General features: G+C 33.7%; 1 protein-coding gene and 1 pseudogene across 11 annotated transcripts in view; one reads left to right on the top strand and one right to left on the bottom strand.

Annotated features, from left to right (window-relative positions):
- The first annotated feature begins 3,198 nt into the window (after positions 1 to 3,198).
- On the top strand, positions 3,199 to 24,287 carry LOC123681738 (annotated as a pseudogene).
- LOC123671091 (sodium/potassium-transporting ATPase subunit alpha) overlaps positions 23,966 to 25,010 on the bottom strand; it is an 86,946-nt gene continuing 85,901 nt past the window's right edge. For all 11 annotated transcript variants that reach the window (XM_045604762.1, XM_045604757.1, XM_045604758.1 and 8 more), the window contains one exon: positions 23,966 to 24,987. In XM_045604762.1, the coding sequence (XP_045460718.1) occupies positions 24,867 to 24,987 (121 nt within the window). In that variant the 3' untranslated portion in view covers positions 23,966 to 24,866. The remainder of the gene's footprint in view (positions 24,988 to 25,010) is intronic.

The following is a 25,010-nucleotide window of genomic DNA, read 5'->3' as shown; positions in this document are numbered from 1 at the left end:
TATTTCACTTTTGCAGTTTGGATGAAACATAAAACATGAAGTTGTAAGATGTGGAAGTTCACAACGGAACCACCAACAAAACAATCCTTAAACAACTTCATGCTACTGACTATACGAAATATTTAGGAAAACAGAGAAGAAAAGGGAATGATGGTTGATAAACAGGGCAAGATGACAAAATTCGCATATCTGGTTCATGGTTGCCACAGTCAACAATGTATTTGGAGTAAAATATCCTCTCCTTTCCTGAAAAATATACGTAATTTCAGTGGCTTGTACCTATTATCGAGCTAAGTTTAACAAGTTTTCTGGCAGAACATCAGAATGCAAAAAATTAATATATATCGGATAATCGAGTCGTCTACCAAGATGTGGAAAAAATGAAGGCATAGGGGAAATAATAAAAACAACAATTTCAAACCAGTACAAAAAATTAAATTCATTTTAGGATATTTAAGAGAAAAATTAAATTGTGTTCTTTCCCTTCATATTACTCGTATGATACTATCCCTATACTCTCATATTTTGTGTGTATGAATTCCTAGGGTTGTGGCCCTAAATGGCTTCGACAGTAAGTGATTAGCCAGCATATCTATGCATATATTCATCCTTATTCTTTCGCATTCACCCATTCATTCATTTATGTTCTTATTGCTAATCGGTTTGCTCATATTAACTTTCGAAAATCAGGTAAACAGGATTGAGACTGGGACACATATACGCCAAGGGGCTCATCATGGCGATTTTTTCTTGGTACACGACACTTCACATTGGATTGGACAGGAATAAACCACAAAAGGATTGGTACAAGGGGAACTATCAAACGCGCAAAGTTAAAACTTGAAGCCACATGAGATGGCATGATCGTATATGAGCTCAAAAAAGTCAGTTCTTTTTAATGATCTCATAGTTTTGAGTGATAAAGGCATTTTTTTCTAGTTGGCTGACGTTTTCAACATCACCTCCAGCCGTTTTTCCTGAAGGAACAAATCCTAAAAAATACTCCTGGATTTTCATAATTCCTTTTTTATATCTACAAACCTGTCTATGAATGCCATCTATTCAACATCTATTCATAGACATTACCCAGTGCCGAAAATAATCTTGAAAAATAAAAATTGTTGAGCTTACTTTCATTAGCTTAATTTGGAGACCTTTAATCCAAAAGTGAGTTGCAAAAGTAAAAATATGATATCTCTCACTCGGCATATACATCAAACGATTTCTCTGTGGAATCAACATTCTGATTGGAGAATTGAAAATAAGGATGATTCCATAAACATCAAGGAGCCGCCCCAAAAACGGAATAAAATTCGGTAGAGTTTGTCGAAGAGAACGCTGACATGCCTGATGAGTGTACGAGTTTTAGCGTCAATTACTCGTTAATTCGTACTAAGAGAGATCAGAGATATTTATGAGCTTGATGCATAATGGAGCATCTGGTTTTTTATGTTAAATTCATCTGTATCCTTTTCTGTTGATTCTGGCTGAATTCTGATCCAATACTTCGAATGAGATTACTGTTGATGAAGCTTCAAATGCCTTCCTTGAATTTTGTCGACCTAGGCGACCGCCTACTCTACTCACCCACTAGCGATGGTTCTGAAGTTGTCATTTGTGAACAATTAGAAATACCCAATACTTCCCTACCAGTGGCAATAAAATAGCCAAAGGTAAACTTAGTTTTACATATTACTTCCATGACATGAAGACCTCATGAGAATGGCTGAGATAAGGCCAACCTTCACTAGATGGATACCTTGAGAATTAGTAAAATGACTGAGTTAGACGTATGCCAATGCAGAAAGTGAACGATTTAACCCTTGTCTCCCCACTTGTCACGAAATAAAAAGCATTCAACCTGAAAAGACAATCAATCATATAGGTAATAAACATATAATTAACACTAACTACAAAAGAAGAGACCTCAATCAAGTTACGGGATTCTAGATAAATCATTAAGACAGATTCAGAAAACAACAAAGTAGGCTTCCTGAGGTCATGTGTAACTGTCACGACGAAACGATTCGTTGAAGAAAACAATGCAAAGTAATGATGGAAGGTGGATGCTGATTATAGCACGATAAGCAAGGACTAAAAATAGAATTATTTGATTTATTCGAGCGTTGGAGGCGATAGACATTCCAAAGTTGACCTGTTGACCCGTGGTCAGTGCTGCCAACCTTGTCCCGTCAGCCATTCAGGTCGACTTGCGAAATTCTACATGATGCCGGTACGCTTCAGTGATTCCTTTACCTTCGCTCAATTCTATTATTCTTCTGATGGTTGATCCGAGTAGGTCTAGTTGATGTTTATCATGCACCACGCATTTGTTCTAGCATAGCCGCCGGTTTCGTTCTACATGAAGCGAGAAGCAAATTGATGGCCTAGAGTCGGAAAAATCACAGAATAATCTAATCGTCGTTTCAAGATGGGAGCTCCATCAAGTTTTATTTTCATCGATTCATGTCATGTTTTTTATTTTTTCTCTAATGCTGTGCAAATCCGTTAATTCTGCCATTTTTTGGAGAACAAAATCGTGAGGGAATATCTCAGTTTCACAAAGATTTCATGGTTATAATTCATTAGGTATTATTCAGGGTGTTTCATCACATTATTCATATTCATTTGATGTATCAGAATCCATATACTCCTATTTGACAAAAAAACGGGGATGTGGAGCATAAAGGGTGTAGAGCGTAAATTCAAAAAAATATAGGGAGACCTGCTTTTGAAATTAAATATCCATAGATTCGTGGATTTCCCCTAATAATAATCACTAAATAATGGTCTGATTTCAGTACTCTCTAGACACAAATTGTTGATTATTCCCTAATTTTTTTATAAAAAACGGCACAACCAATCCTACTTTCAGCCGAATCGCCGAATAAGTAATAAAATTACCTTTCAATTGATGTATCACAATTCATATATTCCCATTTGAAAAAATTAAGTAGAGGGGTGCGAGGCGTTGGAGGTGAGAAATATTAAATTCAAAAAAAGCACAGGATAAATTGCTTTTGAAATCAAAAATTGATGAGTGCGATGATTTTCCTCAATAATTCTTCGTACAAGAATTATTGACGATTTGGCACGCTGTATACCTCATTTTCGAAGCGAGATACCGGGTGTTCAACGTCATTTTTGAGCAATACCTATTCTATAGAGTGTGGTCAGTTATGTATAATCTTTGAAGTTATGATATCTGGTCACATCACAGTATTTTTGAGTGCTCAATTCAGAGAAGGTAAAGAACTCTGAAAAACATTCAAAATGACGGAAAACCTGCTAGCTGCTCGTGATATTTGTCGAATTCCGAATTTAATTTCATTTACTGAATGAACTCACTTTTCTAAGAATTTCTATGATGAATTGTTTCTTAAATCGAACAGAAATTTTTTTTCACATATCCATAGAAAAAACAAATGTCAACCAAAATGCTTTGAAATGTTTGACGATTGTACTTTTTTATACCTTACACGAATTTGAAAACAGAATCGAAAAATATCAAACGGTTCCTTCATTAAAGCCATCCAAATTTCTTCTCTGGTCCTCTAACATGATTAAAAATTTTGGTTGGCTATGAAGAACAAAATTTTGAAATTATTATGTCAAAATATTCCAAATGGTAATATAGTTCACAAAAAAAATTCATTGTAGTTTCAATGAATCTCCGTTGGCAGTTGAATTTCGAGATAAACTATGAAATGTAAATTTGAACTAACCAAGGATATTAATGGCGATGAAACACCCTGAATCTTTGTACTGTCAAATTTGTGATACAAGCTGGAGATGACGCTTTTGAATTTTGGCGCCATAGGCGACCGCCTACTCTGTCACTGCTGTCACTCTTGAAGGTGATGAATAAAGTCGAATATCTAAGAAAAATTTTTTTCTGATAAGGCCTGGAACTAAATAAAGTGTTACATTCTTATTCACGGAATTTATACTTAACGCCATTATGACAACGATGTCATTATCATACATGTGTTTAACTTAAGTGGACATTCCGCGGGTAAGAAGGAATTTACTTCAACCTTAATTCTAATGTCTTAACTATTAGCAATTACCAGACGTCCTGAAAATGCACTTAATACAGATCAATTAAACAGATGGATAATTAGAAGATTCAAGAGAATCTGGAAAAATCTACTAAGTAAAGTGAACAATCGCAGTTTTTGAATTGTTATCGTTATAATTTTGAACAAATCATCTTTCATTTCATTATGGAAACAATTTTTCCGCATAGAGCTCCTCAAATGCTTATGTATTCCATAACAAATAATTCCTGAGAAAACCAATATTTTAATGATTTCAAATCATTAATTGATAAACGAACTTTCGAAATTGAATTCATACTTACATTTGTAAGAAAGTATCACAATTTCTTCTTTTTTTGTGTATGAGGAGGGATTACAAGATAGTATCTTCCCCAAAGGTAAAAATCCATAGACGTTAGGTCAGGCGATCTAACCGGCCACCGGTCATCGAATATGACTTCAGAAAAATATCAAGTATTATATATTTTTGGAATGATAATTGAACTGAAACTTACCAAAGTGATTCCAAAAAAATAGGAGATAAAAATAACTGTGATAACTACAGACCATTTGCAATTCTACCATGTTTATCAAAAATTTTCGAAACATTGTTGATGAGCAGAATTTTGAAAAAGAGAAAAGTGATTTCAGTAAAAATCAACATGGATAAAGAAAAGGTCGAAGCACCATTACTGCACTCATTGAGGCTTTGATCAAAATTGTTCAGTCAGTTGATAATGGCGAATTCGTGGAAATGCTCAACTTTGGTTTATGTTTCAAATGCTATTCTACTGAAAAAGCTGCATGCTTCCGAGGTAATGTTCTCGAATTTTTAGAATCCTATTTGAAAAATAAAACGCAAAAAGTTCACTAGAATGTATTCACTTCAAGAGAAAGAGAGGTACCTCAGGGTTCCGTATTGGGGCCTATTCTAGACATATATCAATGACCTAAACATCACAAACTGTGGCTGTTTAGTGTTCATGTTTATATTGCGATGACAGGTATAATACCTTTCCGTTATTATTCATACGAGAATGTCTCAAAAGTGTATACCAAAATAAAAGCAATATACAGAGAAATGGGACTTGCCACAATTCAACACCAGGCGCAATAACGATCTCCTCACACCTTTGCATAGAAAGAAGAACACGTGGAACATCTCTAGCTACTGAAGCCCAAAAATTTTCAACAAATTAACAGTAGAGCTGAAGGATTTACCAGAAAAGAACTTCAGAAAGAAAACATGAGATTTTAATTGAGGGTTTATTTTATTCCTGGGATGAATTTTTTAGTTATAATTTAGAATGAAATTCATATTACCATTTTTATCTGATATTTGACATACCATGTAAAAATTGATGTGTTATTATTATGATAATTTGAAGCTCTTTCGAAATATGCGGAATGTCCCATTTGAAAAAAAAAAATCAATGTGATATCTCATAAAATATTAGTTTGCTGAATATTCAATTAACGTCATTGAATTCTACGTAAAAATTTGCTGTATGAATATTTTCAGAGAAATTAAAAACTTCAAAACAGAAGAAAAGTACATCTGGTAACTGTGTAAAGGTGATAGCTATAGAGATGTATTTTTCGCCAATGAGTTTCTCATAAAAATTGGCTGTCAGACATCTACATCAGTTTTCGCCTATCTAGTATAGAAGTTTTCAATTTGGCCCACCTATACATATGACAATAAGACGAACGCGCTTATCTTAAAGTCCCAAATATCAAGCAATCAGGGAATTAGTTTAAAAAAAAATTAATATCGTCAAAGTTGATATACCGGATGGACAATGAGGTTCGAATAACCTACTAATAGCACTTCCTTTGCAAAATTGCACACTACCAATGCCAGTCATTACGACACTCCTACTATTGACAATTATTTTAATAGATTGTAGTAATTGTTCTCATCCGACATTGTTAACTCCTCGGCTTCAACGGAAAGATATGTGTGGTTTTAATTCAGGTGGTAATGATTTCGAGTTCTTTTTGTTCAACAGTAAAAGGACGACATTTCAATTCAAGGGAGAACGCTCTCGAACCTTGAGCTCAATTAAATTACATATTGCAGAATTTTTTCATGAAAAGTTGTCTTCTGGATTTATTGAAATCATCTCTTGTTTTATTGTTTGATGATTAGCTATTTACCTTCACGTTGAGTGTTAGGATTGAAGTTTACCGATCAAGTCATACCTCTTTTCACACATTCCTACATATAATTTTTAATAACGATATTATCGTTGATAAATCACCAGAATTTTCGCAATGGACAATTTTATAGTTTACAATCAGAAATCACAACTCAACACAACAATTATTATTCACTTCATAATTGTTTCGAATTCCGAATTGAGTGAAAAATAAATCACGATTATATTTATGTGGATAACATCGGTATTGTATATTATGTCACACCATAACATCATAATAATATGGAGTTATATAGTTTTTAACTATATTACTATCAGAACTATTATTGCTTCTTATAGTTTTGGACTAGGTATCAACTTTTTCTTTTATGATCAGACTTCAAGCCTTGATACTTACAGTTTCGAAGTTTTAATAATCAACTAGAATCTCAATCAATGAAGCTTTGACATCGTTTCATCAGACCTACTGCTTCAAGCTTTGAAAAATTTTGAACTAAAAGTAGTTTTTAAGAATTTGGTTCATTATTTTCGATTTCAATAATAACCTCCTAAAGTTGTTTCAGAAAAAAATATTTTTCTCCGATTGACAGCAAAAATTAATTCTGCAGACACATATCAATCAGCGAAGTTTTCCTTTCCTGCCTAGGCACCAAAATGATTATTCCATTTCCATGACACCTAACCATTCCAACAATTGCAATTTCTATCAAATTTTGTTTTGATTCATCACTACAGGAAAAATGAAAATATTGCGGGAATTGTAACAATTTCCAAATACAATATCCTTGCAAATACAATATCCTACATATATCATTATCAACATCCAGAGAAAAAATTATATGTTCAACTCGGCAGCAAAGTAGATTGACTGCTTAGCTGAATTCCTAGACTCGCTACGCTCGGCTATGAACTATCAGCCGAGGCAGTCAATCTAATATTTTGCTTCCTAGTAAAATAAATAACTATTTATCAACTCATAAATTCTTGCAGCTTACGTTTTAGAATACAGATGTAAAATCCAAAATCTGAAAAATGAGATCAGGAGCTTTTGAGCGCAGAAACTTTAATAGTTATTTATAATACAAGTGCAGAAGGCATTGATATTCTTCCACGAGTTCAAAATTCAAAAACGAGCCACGAAGTGTCGAGTTTTGGAATGAACGAGTGGTAGAATGAGCCTTCTGTACGAGTATTATACATTATTTTCTCTAATTCATTGCATTTTCATTGAAATTAATGAAATATTTCCATAAATATATTTTAGTGATTTTTGCATTGAAAAATATTGGTTGGCAGAACTGATTTCTTTAAGGCAAATTGATGAATTGACAGATAAAGCCGTGGCGGAAAGTTCGGAGTACCAACATAGAATAATAAAATATTACCATGAAAACTGTGCGTTTCTGATATATTCTCGCACGATTTTGTTCTACAAGATGTGGAAGAATGAACGGAATAACCACAGAATTAGAGAAACGATTATTCTAACACTTCAGTCCATAAGTCCCGGACCTAACCATTGAAAACACATTTTTTTTACTCGACTTTATATTCGTTAATATAGTCACCTTCAATAGTTATACATGTAGGTACTCCAATTATCGTCTAACTTTTCAATACCTTTTTTGTAGATAGATTCGCTTTTGTTTTTGAAATAGGCTTCAATCTCGGCAAGCACTTCTTCATTGGAGCCAATTTTTTTTCTCGGGAGCATTCTTTTGAAGTCTGCAAACAGCTAGTGATCATGGTCGGGCAGTAAGAAGCACAATTTGACCGTAATTTGTGAAAATAATAATAATTAAAATGTTTATTCGACCCACATACAAAACTTTCTTACAATCTGTATAACGTTATTTACTAATTAAACTAACAAGAGTTCCTTTAACCCTCAAAAATTTGTAATTTGTGAAAAGGATCATTACCTTGGCGAAAGATATTTTTTTTTGCATTTGAGGAAGTTTTTTCTATTTCTCTTGACCAATCTATCCAATAACGTTATGTAATATTCACTGTTGATGATTTCAGCCTTGTTGATATAGTCAATGAATGATATTCTATGCACATCCCAAAATACGGATGCCATAACCTTACCAGCTGATGTTTGAGATTTGGTCGCTTTGGACGGCTTTCATCGAAAGCTTTTCATTCAGCTGACTCTCCCTTTGACTCAGAAGTATAGCGATGAATCCATGCTCCATCCACTGTCAAATATCACATCGACGCAACAAAATCCTGTTTATTCCGTGGATACATCCAGGTACGTATTTGTGGATATGAAAGGATATCTAAATACTAATATGCATTACTGCTTTACTTGGAACGTGGACCCAGTAGTAGATGAAAAGTCATAATCATTTTTAGTTTCAAGCTTTTTTGTACTCCGCAATAAATATTCAGATGAACTTCTTATAACTTTTTTCTCTTCATTGATTTTTTCAAATTGGTATTCAAATTTTTGTCATAATGTAATCATAATAAGAGTTGGAGTAATTGAGAATATAATTTGGTGTAACTTCAACACAACTTGTTTGATTAGGAACAAAGTACTGAAATGCAAAATGTATTCTAGGCTTGGTAAGATGTAATAATTGATTATTTGATATTTTTCATTTCACTTAGGCAAGAAAGTAATCATTATCATTTACCCCATCTCACAGGGTACTTGGGTTCCTTTGGGATAATTGTAAACACGAAAAATTAGGGCATCCAACTGCTTAATTTAACTCTTGACTATTAGAGCTGATCAATGGCATCATAATTACTGAAAACTACTAAAAATACTGAAAATACGCCTTTGATCTTCGCAATGATGTGAAGAAAGAGATTCATACTTATTTCGTACCTAATTACCATACCTGACCTACATGATGAGAACAAGAACAATAAAATTGGAGGAAACAGCGTCGGGTACTTTCGAGCTCATTTATGCAACTATTGCACTTTAGGACACCACATAACTTAATACAGCTATATATGACATATTATTGGATATGTATTTGTTGTCGGGTAGTTCCTCTAGGTAAGGAGTTCTGACAACCCGATTCTCCTGAACTTTCGCAGTATTATTATTTCCAAAACGAGATTTCGAGTCAAATCTGTCATTTCAGAAATATTGGGTAATTGTTTTCAATACACTTCTTGAATTTCATATAATTCCCCAAAATAAGAATGTTGCGAGCAAGTGGCTGAGAAGTATGACATTACAGTTGGATTTTTTTAATGATTCCATTTTCATTCCATCTTGGTCTTGGCAATTTTGCATCTCCTATATATTTTACGTTATTATAAATCAGGCACTACGAAAAGGTATATTATTGCATGACTTATGGGATTAACTATTCACTAATTAGCCAAAATTCTCGATAACATATCGATTTGCATTAAATGAATAATTAACGAAGTCAATAACGATCGTGGGCATGGGTAACACTAGAAGCTGATATTATAACAGTGAAAGTACACGATGACCTCGACATTGTAACTGACCACTTTGTTCGCGAGTAGGATTTAATGTTGTTGATATTTTTTTTCGCCACGTGACATTAACTGGACAAACGAACTTCATCATTTTTATTTTCAAAGGAACTTTCGTAGTTCTATTAACCTGGAAACATAACTTAATAAACAAATTGACTGCAGTATAAAGAATATTTATAGTTTTCAAATACAACATGACACCTATACTGCATTATAACTTTTATTCATTTGAAATCAGTGCTGGACAAGGCCGTCGCTAGGTAGGAACTCCCTAGGGCGCCAAAACTCAAGGGCGACATTTCAAGCTTGATCAACAAAAATCCCATATGAAGAAATCCTAAGTACCGAAATGGAAATGTTATTCAGTCAGAAACAACAAAAAGGAATACAGACAAATTAAACATCATAATGTCAATAAAGGCACCCACAAACCAACGCGGCAAATGCGAATATTTATACCTACCGCATCTAAGACAAGTTGGTACCAATTTATTACACAGGCCAACACACATTTTGGTGCCTGCGATTTTTTAACTGTTCCTGAGTAATTTTTGGATGCAGAATGTAAAAAAGTTCTCAGATTTTGTCTATCAGATCTAGTTTTTGAGATTTTTTAAAAAATTGTGTATATCATTTACGTTATAACTGTTATAATATATAATATTACTATTGACAGTTAAAAAAAACAAAGACACATGGATATAAGTATTTATTGCAAAAACTTAATTTACATAATTACATTAGTCACTAATCACATAAAAATTTTCTTTTATACGATTTTCTAGAATGGAGTTTACTAGGGCAGTCTCGCTGAAGGCTCCAGCAGTAGTCCGCCATCATGTGGCTATCCCATCGTCCTTGATAACGATCTTCCATAGTTTTAATATCCTGATGGAATCTTTCCCCCTGTTCTTCACTACAATCACCTAAGTTTTCTGGAAAACGATCTAGGTGGCTGTGGAGGTAGTGAACTTTTATACTCATGTTACAGCCGAGAATATTAAAATTTGAAAGCATAGTTTCCACTAATTCTACGTAATTCTCTGCTTTATGATTGCCAAGAAAATTTTGTACTACTTGAACAAATGAACTCCAAGCGTTAGATTCAGTCTCGTTCATTGATGTGGTGAATTGTGGATCTTTAACAAGTTGCCTTATTTGAGGACCATCAAATATACCAGCTTTTAGTTTTTCCGTGCTAATGCCAGGAAATTTACGTGACAAATACCCAAAACAATTTCCATCTCGATTTAAGGCCTTCACAAATTGCTTCATTAGGCCTAGCTTGATATGCAAGGGCGGAAGTAAGATTTTTTTTCTTGAAACCAAAGGTTCGTTGATCACGTTTTGTATTCCTTGAATCATGACATCTCTTGAAGGCCAATTTTTGTTAACCCAGTGCTGTCCCAAAGGCACAAAAAACAAGGATATTTTGTATAACCACTCTGCTGTCCAAGGAGGAAGTTAACCATTTTTAAATCAACACAAAATGACCACTGATGTTCTTCGTATTTAATTTTTCTCAAAACTAATGCTATTGTTTCATATTCTTCCTTTATGGTAGTAGAATGACCAATAGGAATTTAGCCATATTTGTTACCGTTATGTAAAAGAACACATTTTAAACTACGTTTTGAACTGTCAATAAAAAGGCGCCAATCATCTGGAGTGTATTCAGGCAAACCCATTTTTTCTAAGAGCCCTTTTATATTGTTACATAATACCAAGTCATTTTCCTATGTGAAAAAAGGCAGCAGATCCTTATCTCTTTTACGATAAAATGTAATATTAGTACCTCGACAAAGTAGATTTTTTTCTTTTAATCTGGATGCAAGTAATTCAGCGGATTCCTTTGAGAGATTCAGGTCTCTCATAAGATCCTAACCTAACCTAACCTGTAACGTGTATCTCAAAAACTAGAGCTGATAGAAAAAATCTGGTGGCATTTTTGGAATCAGCACATTAAAAACATCTAAAATCAGATGTTAGATTTCTGGCACCAAATTTTTTTTCATTTTGTTGGCCTGTGTTATCGATTGATAGCTTGATAATCACAGGGGAAAAGCTGTTTTGGTGTAGAGGTTTTTTGAGCTGATTATATATCAATTTGATGTCTTGAATTAGAATAAAGGTTTTCATTTTTACTTAAGAGCTCAAATTTTTAAGATATCTATACAATTTTAGAGAAATATAAGTTATTATTTTAACTCAAATTCGTGTATTGAACAAAAATAAACATTTTTATTTCAATTATACAAAATACAATATAATGTCGTACTTCTTCTTCCCCTTTTTTTAGGCTCACAGCCTGTTTTTTCCAACTCAATCATGCGATTCGTTAGATGTTGAGATCCAGGAGTCTTTCCATCTGTCGTACTTACAAACAAAAAAACATTAAAGAAATCAAATAGCCACTCAACACTTCGAAAGCTTTTTTGCGACATTCATGAATATTTCTTATACAGTCCCTTTTCAAACTCCAGCAGTAATCTGCCATCATGTGCATGTCCCATCTTCCTTCGTAGTGGTCTTCCATAACTTCAATATCTCGGTGAAATCTTTCACCTGGTTCATCACTCATGTATCCTAAATTTTCTGGAAAACGGTCTCAATGGCTGTGTAAATAGTGTATTTTAATACGCATATTGCATCCTAAGGATTTGAAAATATTAAGCATCTTGTTAACCTTTTCAACATAGTTTTGAGCTTTATGTTTGCCTAGAAAATTTTTTATAACTGCAACAAATGATGTCCAAGCTTCTCGTTCAACTTGATTCATTAATTGTCTTATTTGTGGGCCGTCAAATATCCCTGCTTTGAGTTCTTCTGTGCTCAACTGATGCATTTTTACCCCTATATATGCAAAACATGGCCCATTCTTACTTTACAAATTGCTTCATTAAGCCCATCCTTATATGTAACGGAGAAAGTATGATTTTTTTCTTTTTCAACCAAAGCGTCGTTGATCACATTCTTTTCCCCCAACATCCATGTTTTCTCTTAGAGGCCAATTTTTCTAACTCAGTGGTGTGTTTTGTCCCTATTATCCCAGAGGCTGAAGAAATAAGAATATTTTTTGTAACCATTTTGCTGCCCAAGAAGAAAGTTTACCATTTTTGAGTCAACACAAATCATCCATTGATGTTCGTGATTCTTTATCTTCTGCAAGACCAAAGCTATGGTATTATAATCTTCTTTCAGTTTCGTTGAATGAGCTAGTTGTATTGAACTATATTTACTCAATTACAGATTGACTTGACAATAAAAACTATTGTACGTACATTAATGAATATAATAATTTTAGAACTCTCATAAATGAATATAATGAATGAAATCCTGCACATTGGTAGTTTAGTTGATGTATCTTAAAAAGTAGAGCTGATAGAGAAAAAAAGGATTGCATGTTCAGATTAAGCGTCCCAAATGAAATTAAAATCAACTCTGAAATCCCAGGCACCAAAAAAAAAAATTTTGTTGTTGTCACTTTTAATTGGTACTGCTGATTATTGTCAATTTATCAATTGATAATCGGTACTACCGGTTATCAAAATATCAATCGATAATAATTAAGTAGGATTCAATCTCAGATGCGGTACCAATATGCTCATTTGCCGCGTTAGTTTGTGGGAGCCTTAAATGTGTAATAAATATTATTTATTACACATTTGATACGTCCTTCATGTCAAAAAGTATCGTTATGGTGTATAAATTCACAGCTGGAAAGAAAATCCTCTCGATCCCAATTTTCAGGATGTTCGAGGCTAAAATGTTTATTCCCAATGATCTCAATTACCCCTTAGCAATTGCAAGAAACTGTTGGTCAAGTCCTTCACGATCTGTCCGATGTGGAAATACTACTAGGTTAGAGAGCAATAACAATTGAAAGGAAAAGAAGTTCGCGTGCATTTTGGAGTAATACATCTTCGGCATTTAAAATTTCATTGTTGATTCGATCACGACTATCTGAACTTGTAGCCGTCTAGAAACTACCACTTTCCACAGCGAATGCCATGAGAGCGTTCTCACTAGGGCCTTTTAATGATTAATTCACGAACTATTGCTCGATTTTTATCGACCAAGGTTGTGCCATAAATACAGAAAGAACAGAGATTAAATCACGGAGTTCAATGAAGAGGGTTGAATTTAGATTTAATCATCCGTGAAATATGGAACATGATAGTTTGATCAAGTATGTTAGAATAGTTCTCTTGAAAGACACTGCAAATTTTACAGATTGATTTATTATTTGCTTTTATCGCACATAACACCTCAATAATTCATATTAGGAACCATAATATTTTTCATTATTCTCTAAGTTTCGGCCTCGATCAAGTCAATAAAATAAGTGATCTCATTTTCCATGTCTTTTACTGTATCCTTTGGCAGTAGCCTAACTTCCCTCTTGTGGGTTTTCTATACTAGTCCCTACAGTTCTTTCATCAATTCCAATAAATTTTTTGTCTGATGCTTTATATTGTGTTATGCAGTGTATATCTTTACGTCATTTATATGTCTGTTGATTGATCATGTATCATGGAGCTCCTATGGCAGGTCATAATCTAATTTAAAATGTCAAGTTCAATTATTTTATTGGGTGCACTTTGCATGTTCTTTTTTATTGGAGTTTTCTACATAATACAATATATTTTTAAATGAATCAATAGGGTGTTTTTTTATTGTAAAAAGGAAAACAGTATGAGAAAAATGGCCACGACCACTACGGTTGCAGCACCATATCCTCTTCATGACCAATTCGCAAATTTGGCGGCTGTATGTCCTCGATTACTTCACGAATTCAATCTTTAGGCCCGGTGCACACATCCGACTTTTGCAGTTACGACACCGTTGCTGTGTCGTACTTGCGGCCTGTTGTACAAAGAATCAAATGGGAGCATGCACACTACCCGCCGTGCCGTTGCGACGTCGTAACTGCCATCATGCGGGCTGTGGTACAAAAAATCAAATGGGAGCATGCACACTAGCGTACGACACCGCAACGGTGTCGCAACTGTAAATGTCGGATGTGTGCACCGGGGCTTAAGGTCTTGAATCGATTGTGCAGCATTGATATAGACCTTATCTCTGACGTGGCCCCAAATGAAAAAGTCTAAAGGTGTTAAGACCTCGGTGGCCAATTGTGCAATTGGATGCATTTCAAGGGCTTAATCACTAAAATATGATGTTGGTAGTGATTGATCAGCTTGAGCTTTTGTGTTAACTCAACTTTAGAGCCTTAGGACCAAAATATGGTGTGAAGTTGTTTGTGGAATATCTAATTCCCAAGATCGACGAGGAATCGACAAACCTAGATCTACAAGTACTACAGTCTACAGAAGCAATATTCTCAGTTATTTTTGAGAAACGCGTAAGATTTCGATTCTTCATATCACTAACTCGATCTGGTAGCTCAAATTTTCAGTTTCACTGTTGTTGGCCGAAAAAGTGGTTCACGACGATCCAAAGATGCGTTAGCTTTGCGAAATGTGAAATGTTTAACATTTTTTAGTGAATTATAACAATTTCAATGAGTTGTTCATGCGAAATTCAGTAGTTTTTACTTTGTCAAAATCAGATGAACTTAATTTTCTAAAGATAATTTGCTTGTTTCTTTTCAATTTTTTGAATTGGTTCAATTATTTTTCATGGTTCTTTTCCACGTTTTGATCAAAGAATATGCTAATTCATTTGCTTCAGTCTCCTTGTAGTTGGTCTTCATCCTCCATCGTTCGAAGTAATTCATAACCATTGTTAATGTCCTTTTGTAGTTTTCTTATCACTGGTTTTTGGCTGGATGTTTTTTTCGTGTGCAAACTGGAATGCCTTGCTCTTCATCTCTGGGGTATCTGAAATAAGTATATATTATTATAATTCATATAATAGTTTTTAGAAAAAAAAACTGTTTCTTGAGTTTTATTTTTTGATAACTCTTAGTTGACCAATTATTCACATCACTCACGATTAATAATAACGAAGAAATTTCATTCCATAGAATATAACATTATACAAAATGAATCATATAACCAATATGCAGACACAATAGTCCAGAAAAAAATTATTTCATACAGGGTGATTCATTGGTGAACAGGCGGAAGCTAAGAGTAGATAGGGGACACTGAGCCGAGTCAGAATAACCTATATTTGAAGGATCTATCTCTCTTTATAATCAAGATACAGAGTCTTTCATTGATTTTGTCAATTTCTTCAATTACTCATAATAACTTTCGAACCACCTTATATATTTTCATGATATTTGGTACGTTCATTTTCTACAACAAGTACTTTATAGAGACATAGTAAATGAAATTGTTTTTCAGGTCTGGCCTAGGAAAAATTAATACATAAGTTAAATAAAAATTACAGGAATTTGGACAACTTCAATTTATTAATTGAAGTTGTCCAAATTCCTGTAATAAGATTCAACTTCAATTAATACATAAGATTCAACCCAAAAAAATACCATGTATTCTGAAATTCCTAGAATTTGATAGGCTATTCGAATAAAGGAGGAAAAACTAAAGGGAGCAAGGTATTTCTCGAACTTCCGAATGCGATTTTAATACTCAATAAATCAAGTCAAACCTAAATATTCCGACAACACAGTAATTTCGAAAAAATCAAATTTCATTGGGTATTTATTAATTTTAACGACTCAATTGAACTTTTTGTGTAACAAAATTGATCACAAATGTCTTTATGAAAAAATGCTGAAACTATGAACGTCCATATATGAGTTAAAATGGCAAATTTTCCGCTGATATTTTACGGGATTGTCACTATATATGCATTCTCTAATTTTTCGCTACGGACCTGCAATTTTTAAATTTACTATACGCATTCCCAATAAGCTCACAAATCCTGTAACATATCAGAGGAAAATTTGTCATTTCAACTGGCATATGGTAGTTCATAGTTTCATTATTTTTCCATGAATCACCCTATATCTCTGGAACCAATATGTTTATGAGACATTTTAACCATCAATCCTCTATCTTCACTGAGCTGTTGTCTGAATAAACAACAATGATTTAGCCACACTAAATTATTGATATTGCCGACATAAAATTTGCTCATTCTCAATGGTACAATTGAAATGCAATAATATTTGATTATCGTCGGCGCCATGAACTTCCATCAATTAAAATTGGGAAACTTTTAGAAGCTCCATTAAGTAAGATCACATCAACGATTAACATATTCAAATCCGTTCACTTCCAGATTTTGTCATGTGATCCGAGAAAACAGCTCTATTTTAGAAGGTGTCAACACATTAAATAATTAATTCGAAAATTGTCGATTTTAGTATGTGATCCAACCTTCGCTTTGGCGTAATTTATATGGCTATTTGTTCTAAGCGAATCTTGTCTGCAATTAGAACAGTAAGTAGGCAGTGCTACGGAGCCGTCTCATTCGAGTTGTGTCCAGTAATCGAGAATGTATTATAATAGGATACGGTCTGATTGGCAGTACAAAGGACGAGTTTGAATGCTTCAGTTAACATTTTATTTTTTATTGTTTGTTCTTGAATGGATAGGCTTGCTAGCAGATAAGAGAAAAATTGTTGTAAATCAGATTGTAACCAAGATTACAGCTCCGCATAATTGAGACATTGAAAAAGATTGCAATTTTATACAAAGTACTATTGTTTTCTTCGTCTCAAGGAATAATTGCATTTGGAAGAAAATTGTTAACCACTATATTACCCGACATTCAGTTGGTTTGAAGTTTGAAGATTCCTTAATCCATACGTATCGATTCTCTGCATCGTCTTTATCAGATTGGATTTTTATGTATCTATTATCCCGATTCCTGACAAACCATGACTGTCAATAATGATTATTGTAAACTTGAACAGTGGAAATAAAAAACGATTCAATTTTGATAACATAATTGTCTAATTCTGCCCATTCCATTTCTTTTCAGCTAACACCATTAGATTGAGACTGATTGAGATCCGATGACCATCCTGGCTTTTTATCACCATAGTGAACTATAAATCCTTGGAAATAACGTATTCTGAGCCATTCCCTGTGATGATTATTTGAAATCCATATACATATCGAAACTTTTGCGAGAAAACTTTCATGAAGCAGGAGACTAGTAAAATTGTGAGGTGTAGAATGGACCATTTATATTTATATATAGAGTATAGACGTATAGAGTTGAGTGTATTTACTAAACAACTCTTTCTCTTTCGATTTTCTATTTGCGAAAACGATCATGGATAAATTTTAATATTTTCCATCTCCTAGAAAAACCTTGAATAATTTTCTAAGTTGCTTTCTGTCCATAGTGTAAAACTCTCTTCATTAATTGTCAGCAGTTTTTCGAGTGTACAGGTTGTCCCAAATTCGGTGCTCACTGAGAGAATCCCGAGAACTATATATTAGAGGACCCCCGATTTTTTTTTGAAATAATAAGATATCAGAAATCAGATCTTAAATATAGTGCTCTTCAGGGGAACTCTGGATTTTTCAACAACACACGTATGAAATGTTTGTATGTACTTAAAAACACATAAGCAGTTTTTGTGGTTTCTTTCCCACTTCACTATGCTACTTTAAACAATTATTTCAAAAGATTAAAAACATCAATTTTTTCTTAAGTAAGTTCCCCAACTTCTGAAGAGCAGTTTAACTTCTGAAAAATTACTGTTTCAAATATTTATTTCGCGATATCTTGGTTTCTGTTGTAGATTTCCGAAAAATTCAAAAAAGTTTTTGGATTAATGATGCTCATAACAGATTATGAAAATAAATCACATGTTCAGGGCCAGTTGCACCATTTGCCTAATCGTTGATTAAAAATTTAAACATTGATTATTTTCTGATTTCTCTTGCACCATCTGTCAAATGACGATTAATGTGGCCTAATCACCGATTACACTAAACAGGAAAATTTGGACGTTTATTTTCCCGATTAGTTTTAAACAGGGTTCTGCGCATAAGCGCATAGACCTAATATCAATTTGATATAATGTCTATGGTTCTGCGCAACTCAAAACGTCAAAACATATGACTTATTACATAACCATAAACATTATGTCTTTATGGATATAACCTGATGGTGTCACATTATATGTTTCTGTGTTTGGTTTTGTGAGGAATTGCAAAATTGAAATATGGATTCTGATTCAGATCGTGAATTATCATTCAATGACAATTTATAATGATATTTTGTGATTTATTTTAACTTTGTCACCACAAGAACAAGAACATTATACTAGAAAATTGAAATTCCTGATTTTTCTATGATCACCGTCGATATTTTGAAATGTTACCAAACATATCTCATGTTTAGCTAAACATCGATTATTATCAAACGCAATCGGTAGAAATTATAATCATCGATTAGTAGATACTAAACATTGATTAGGTAAACAGCGTTTATTTTTTGAATGGTGCAATTGGCCCTTAGTGTTTTTGGAATCGGATACCTTATATATTAATTTATTATAATTAAACAATTAACATACAATAAATTATTTATCCAAATAAATGAAAATCGAATATTTTTATATAAGGTGTCTCATTTTAAGTAAATTAATCCGAAAACTCAAATCTTGAAACGGATGACATTTTTGAAAAACTAATAACAGGAACATGATGCTTTTCAATAAATCTGCGGTTAAAATTTTTATGAATTTACTTTATACGTAGGGTCATATGGAGTGAAATTGACTCTACGTATAACATGAATTCCCGAAATCTGGACTAACTCTTGAATTATTGAATTTAGGGCTATAATCATGTATGAACACTACCCTTATTTTTCCCTGTGGAATCCAACGCAATCATAAAAAAATAGGATTCTAATTCGAAAATCGCTGATATTTCTCAAACTCAGAGTTGCAGAATATCCCTATATCATTCAACTTCGAAAAAGTGAATCGAATTTAGGCATAGGATATTAATGGTGAAAATAATTCACATAATATATTGAATATGAAAATTATCCCATTTTTTCAGTTTTTTTTTAATTTTTCAACTTAGGGCATACGCAATGATTTGAGGAATGAGTGATTGATAATAGAAATATTGATGATATCTAAGAAATAAAAATTTTCGAAAATATTTCATCTGAATAGGGAATTACGAAAAATATCATATTCCGAATTTTCAAATAGACCCCTTTCTCCAGAAACGTCCAATAAACAATCAAACTGTAAATACCCTGTATATTGCGTATGCATCGGATCACTTGAAACATTTGACCACTTTGCTCAAAAAATGTTGGCAGTTCATTCTCTTAATTTGAAATGAATTTTCTCTAATTCTGTCGCAAATCTGTGTATTCTGCTTCATCCTGTAAAACAAAATGGTGTAGGAATATATCAGTTTCAGATAGATTTTATGGTTAATTTCAATATTACATGTCTGGTCAGAGCTCTCCTGTCACGGATTTATATATTTTCTGTGAAGTTATTACACAGAAAACAGTTCTGCCAACCAGCATTTTTCAATGCAAAAATCACTTAACAATACAAGGTCCCAAGGTCAATGGCCATTTATTTACAGCCAATAAATAACTTTTACTACTACTGGTACTATTCCACTAATTTCATTAAAAATATAAGGAATTAAAGAAAATTATCTATAATATGAATCGTACAGAAGGCTCATTCTAATACTCTCTTTTTTTGAGTTTTATTATTAGATTAATCAGACACAATAAAAGGTATCTGTCTAGGACAAAACTACTAAAATAAAACAATATCAGTGTAAATTAGTATATTTTTTTCGAATTTTTCTGTCAAAGTCAACGCAGCATGAAAATTCCATATAAACTTGTTCAGGGAGCTGATGCGATCTAGCAAACACGCACTATAACTTGAGTAATTATGGTTCGATTCGCACATTATCTCCTTCGAGATTCGTTGCGGTGTCATCACTTTTTTGCTATTTATTGTAAAGTGCCGCAAGTAGGATCATTACGAAAGTTTCATTGTTTGCTGCAGAAGAAGTTACTCATGTCTCTTTATTCATGAGTCGAAGTATGTCAATAGTACATCTTTTTCTTAGAAGCTATGAGAGTGAAGCAGATGTTCTTATTTGAATAAACTTCACTTCCTCTTGATCAATTTCATCAGAAGTTAATTATACTAAGTAATTAGTTTGTAGAAAAATCAAAACTCCACAAGATATCATATTGAAATATTTTATATAAGTATATATTTGGTAATGTAATAATACGAGTTTTCCAGAATAAATTTTTACATGCTTTGTTTGAGAAAATTATAATAAGAAGGTATAGTATATCCAAAGTTACTTGAACTAGTCCATAAAAACTCTTGGCCATAGATCTCCCTTTGAAGTGGATACCGTGATCCGCTAAATACCGGCGTTTATTTGAAAGTATTGTTAGGCAATAAATTCACTGGCCCCGAAGGACTTGCTGAAAACTTGGACAATCCTTTTATAATTGAAATATTCAGCTTCGTCGAAGTGACTTTGGATAAATAGTTTGTTACAATAGACTCTAGAATAAGTCTGTCAAATAGTTTCTTCTCAAACATTTTCAGCAAGCGAATATAATTTACCATAAGCTAATTGAATCACAATGCCAAAATCTAGAATTCTTAAGAATGATTATAAAAAAATATATAAAATGGATCGACTCAGGTCCTACAGACCAATAGGAAATCTAATTTTGAATGAAAACTTGAATTAGTTTGAAAATACAATTTTTATTGTTATATTAGTATAAAATACCGAAATAACTCTGTTTTATATTCTCTATATTATACTATTTGGCTCCTTCCATTTGTCATTTGCATATATGATTAATTGGAGAATATTTAATTGACTGTTGGAAAATTTATATGAGATATAATCACCGTTTATAACACTTAAATTTTGGTGCTAACGCATCAATTGCTTGCTGCTGCTTGACTTTCTCATACAGATTTATATGAAGAATCTGTCGTAATACAAAATCATAACATTCATAACATAAATAAAAAAATATAATGCAATGAATTTTATGTAGCCAGGCAAACAGTGTGAGAATGCAAGAAGAGCGGATTGACGTCTCAATACCTACGAAAATTTATAATAAATAAATAAAATTTATAAATAATTTTTTTTTTAATTTGGACTAGTTCAAGTGACTTTGGATATACTATACCTACGTAGAATGCTCTGAAGAAACATTAAATCCTAAAATTTTCCCTCCTTAACTTTATTATAGTTATTGAAAAATTGGAACAAGGAAGGACCTATATGTCTCATAAAACAAATATTAATTTTGTGTATCCATTGAACTCTAAGACAAAAACTAAATCTTTTAAAAACGAATAATAAAGAATATCAAATATCCGAAGACTAAACCCCACATCCCACTAATGAACTGACCATCAATCACCGGAATTTTTAAAACTATTAACACACTTAGCCAAACGTTTGTGTTCCTGATGATGTTCTTCTTCTTTATGTACCGTCTCCTTTAAGAAGGTTGGCTATCATCATGGCGATTTTTACCCTTGAAGTTGCGGATCTGAACAATTCAACAGAGCTACTGTTGTACCACTGCCTTAGGTTGTTCAACCAGGAGATGCGTCTTCTTCCTATACTTCTTTTACCCTGTATTTTCCCCTGTATAATGGTTTGCAACAGCGTATACCTCTCCCCTCTCATCACGTGGCCCAGTACTGCAATTTTCTGATCTTGACTGTGTCGACTATTTCCTTCTCCTTTCCCATTCTTCTCAACACCTCCTTGTTCGTTGTTCTGCTCACCCAGCTTATTCTGAGGATTCTTCGATATGTCCACATCTCGAATGCTTCCAGCTTATCGGTGTCGCATTTCTTAAGCGTCCAGGCCTCCATCCCATATAGATGATGTTGCATACTATCAATTCGGACTTCATTTAGGAAGTATTGTTTTCTGTAGTAAATATCACTGGTATGGAGCACTGAACATTTCTTGATGTAGAATAGATGTAACCAGAAGGAACACCAGCGGAAGAACAAGTTCCGTTTTAAAAGGAGGCAGTTGAAAATAATGCCATCATCCGCAAAAAAATGAAGATAGAAATTATGTATACTAAGATGTTTCAATGTTTTGTATTCCGACACTCCTAGATCACTGTAAGACCCATCAGAAGCTTAGAGCATCTACGAGTTCTTTGACTTATGGGTTTCTGAGTACTAAATCAATCACTTGAAAGTGTTACAAAAACTGAAGAAATATCAATGTAAAGTCAGCAGCTTTTCACCGTACATCATTCAATTGCCTCCTTGGAGACAAGAAATAAATTGAATTCGGCATAGAAGAGAAACTTGTAGCACTCCACTAAGTGGTATCACTGTTCTAGCGGAAGAAATAGAAGCACGAACTACCATATAAAAATTGCAGTTCCTGAGAAAAGGAGATAATTCACGTCAAGAGCTTGCCTTTTATTTCAAGGTACTATAATTTTGGACAATACGGCTGAAAAACTTCAACATTATAATGGTTCTTATCTTTTTTGGTCCTGTGAATTTAAGTTTAAGCTTTTGTAGCTGGTTTCATTGAATATAGGTATTTATTATTATAACTACATGTAATGAATATAATGCAGTTTTCAGTGAAATAAATTTTCGTTATTCTTCATTTTTCATTCGGAAAAGCTTTTGACTATAAAGCTTTAAACTTTTTCAACTAGCTTATTTAAGTTCGGGGTTGCTTTCTGAAATATGACGATGAACCTCGTCTTTTGATCGTCACAGATCCAGCCCATTACTGAGAGGCTTCTTATGTCAACATCCCTGTCATTGCCTTGTGCACTGACAGTCCTCTTAGGTTTGTCGATATCGCCATTTCTGGAAACAACAAGACTGTTCACAGCATTGGTCTTTTGTGGTGGCTGTTGGCACGTGAAGTACTCAGACTTTGGGGAACCATCAAAAGAGACGTCGACTGGAAAGTTAAGGTTGACTCGTTCTTCTACAGAGAACCAAAAGAGACAGAAAAGGACGAAGTCAAAGCACCAGCTGTTGCTAGGAACGGAGCTGTAGGAGGAATCGCTGAATATTCTGCTGAACCAATAGAAGCTATCGATAACGAACACAAAGACACCACTGAACAGCCTCCTGTTACTTCTTCACCTGCCATTGTTCCCCCTGTTGCAAGCTCAGACTGGGCTAGCCAAGCACAAGAGGAATGGAGCGCTACTGCTAGTCAACCAACCTCTAGCTGGGCCGCAGCTAGCAGCGAATGGCATTTTTTTTTATCTATCAATAAATTCTCAAAACCTTTATTGGATTAAGTTACATGAAATAATGGTTGAGATGAAAGAAAAATAAATGTGTTTGTAATATACTATTATCCATTTTATTAAAACCCAAATTTTTACATCTTTGTTACATACTAATGAAACATGAAGGTGGAAAAACACAAGCAAATCAAATAAGTGATGACTGAAAAATATTTACAATATAACAATATTCCAGTTAGGCTGGTCACAGACCAGCACGAGACGATCCTTATGAAAAAATAGGGTTCTACCAAAGCAGACCTTCAGAGAATATGACTTCAAGATGTCATCATGTAACAATTAATAAGAAAGTGGATTGATTTTGTTCGTAATTATGCAATCAGTAACAGTAATATCAATTTTGTAGAGAACAACACCAATCCTCAAAACTTTTTTTTCATGGATAAATTATATACAAACAAACATAATGAATGTCAAACGTTTAAATCGTGAAGGTAATAGTCATGTATATTGAGCACGACTCATATGACACTTAACACGATGTAACAGCACATTTACAATCTAGCTAACCTAAGAGTTGAAAGCCTATAAATAATACTAACTCGTTCATTTACATCAACGCTAATGCCTCGCCTTTTCCTTCTGTTTTGAACGGATCAACAGAAGGCGCTAAGGCAACTTGTTAATGGAATGTTTAAACCCATTGCGTTGTCTATCGACCCAAAATGGCGCAGGGTTGACATAGTAACTCTGCCCAATGTACGATCGGGACGCGCGCGAAAATCCAAGCACAACGAAGAGAGTGGGTAAATGCAGTGCCATCTATTCACGCGCGCTTGGTACGTACGTTGAGATTGCTTAAGCAACTGATGTACTAAAATTAGCAACAGGATTTGTACAACACTAGGTGGGGGGAAAAGCTTGTGTTGATTTTGGATCCGGACATCACAAGCTTCAACGTCCACCTTTTTGATGGCAGTGTCATGATGAATGCCTAGTAATAGGTTTCTTGTTCTAACCAGCCTCCTGGGTTACGGCGCAAGTAGAACCTTCTCGTTTCATCGTAGATGAAGATGGCCAACATGAATGGAATTGCAGGTAACCACCACACGAATCTGCAAAAGTAAATATGTTAAGA

This window comes from Harmonia axyridis, chromosome 1 (genome assembly GCF_914767665.1).
Source record: "Harmonia axyridis chromosome 1, icHarAxyr1.1, whole genome shotgun sequence".
Lineage (NCBI taxonomy): Eukaryota > Metazoa > Arthropoda > Insecta > Coleoptera > Coccinellidae > Harmonia > Harmonia axyridis.
Note: the sequence above shows the minus strand (reverse complement) of the source record. Positions and strands in the feature narration are given on the sequence as shown.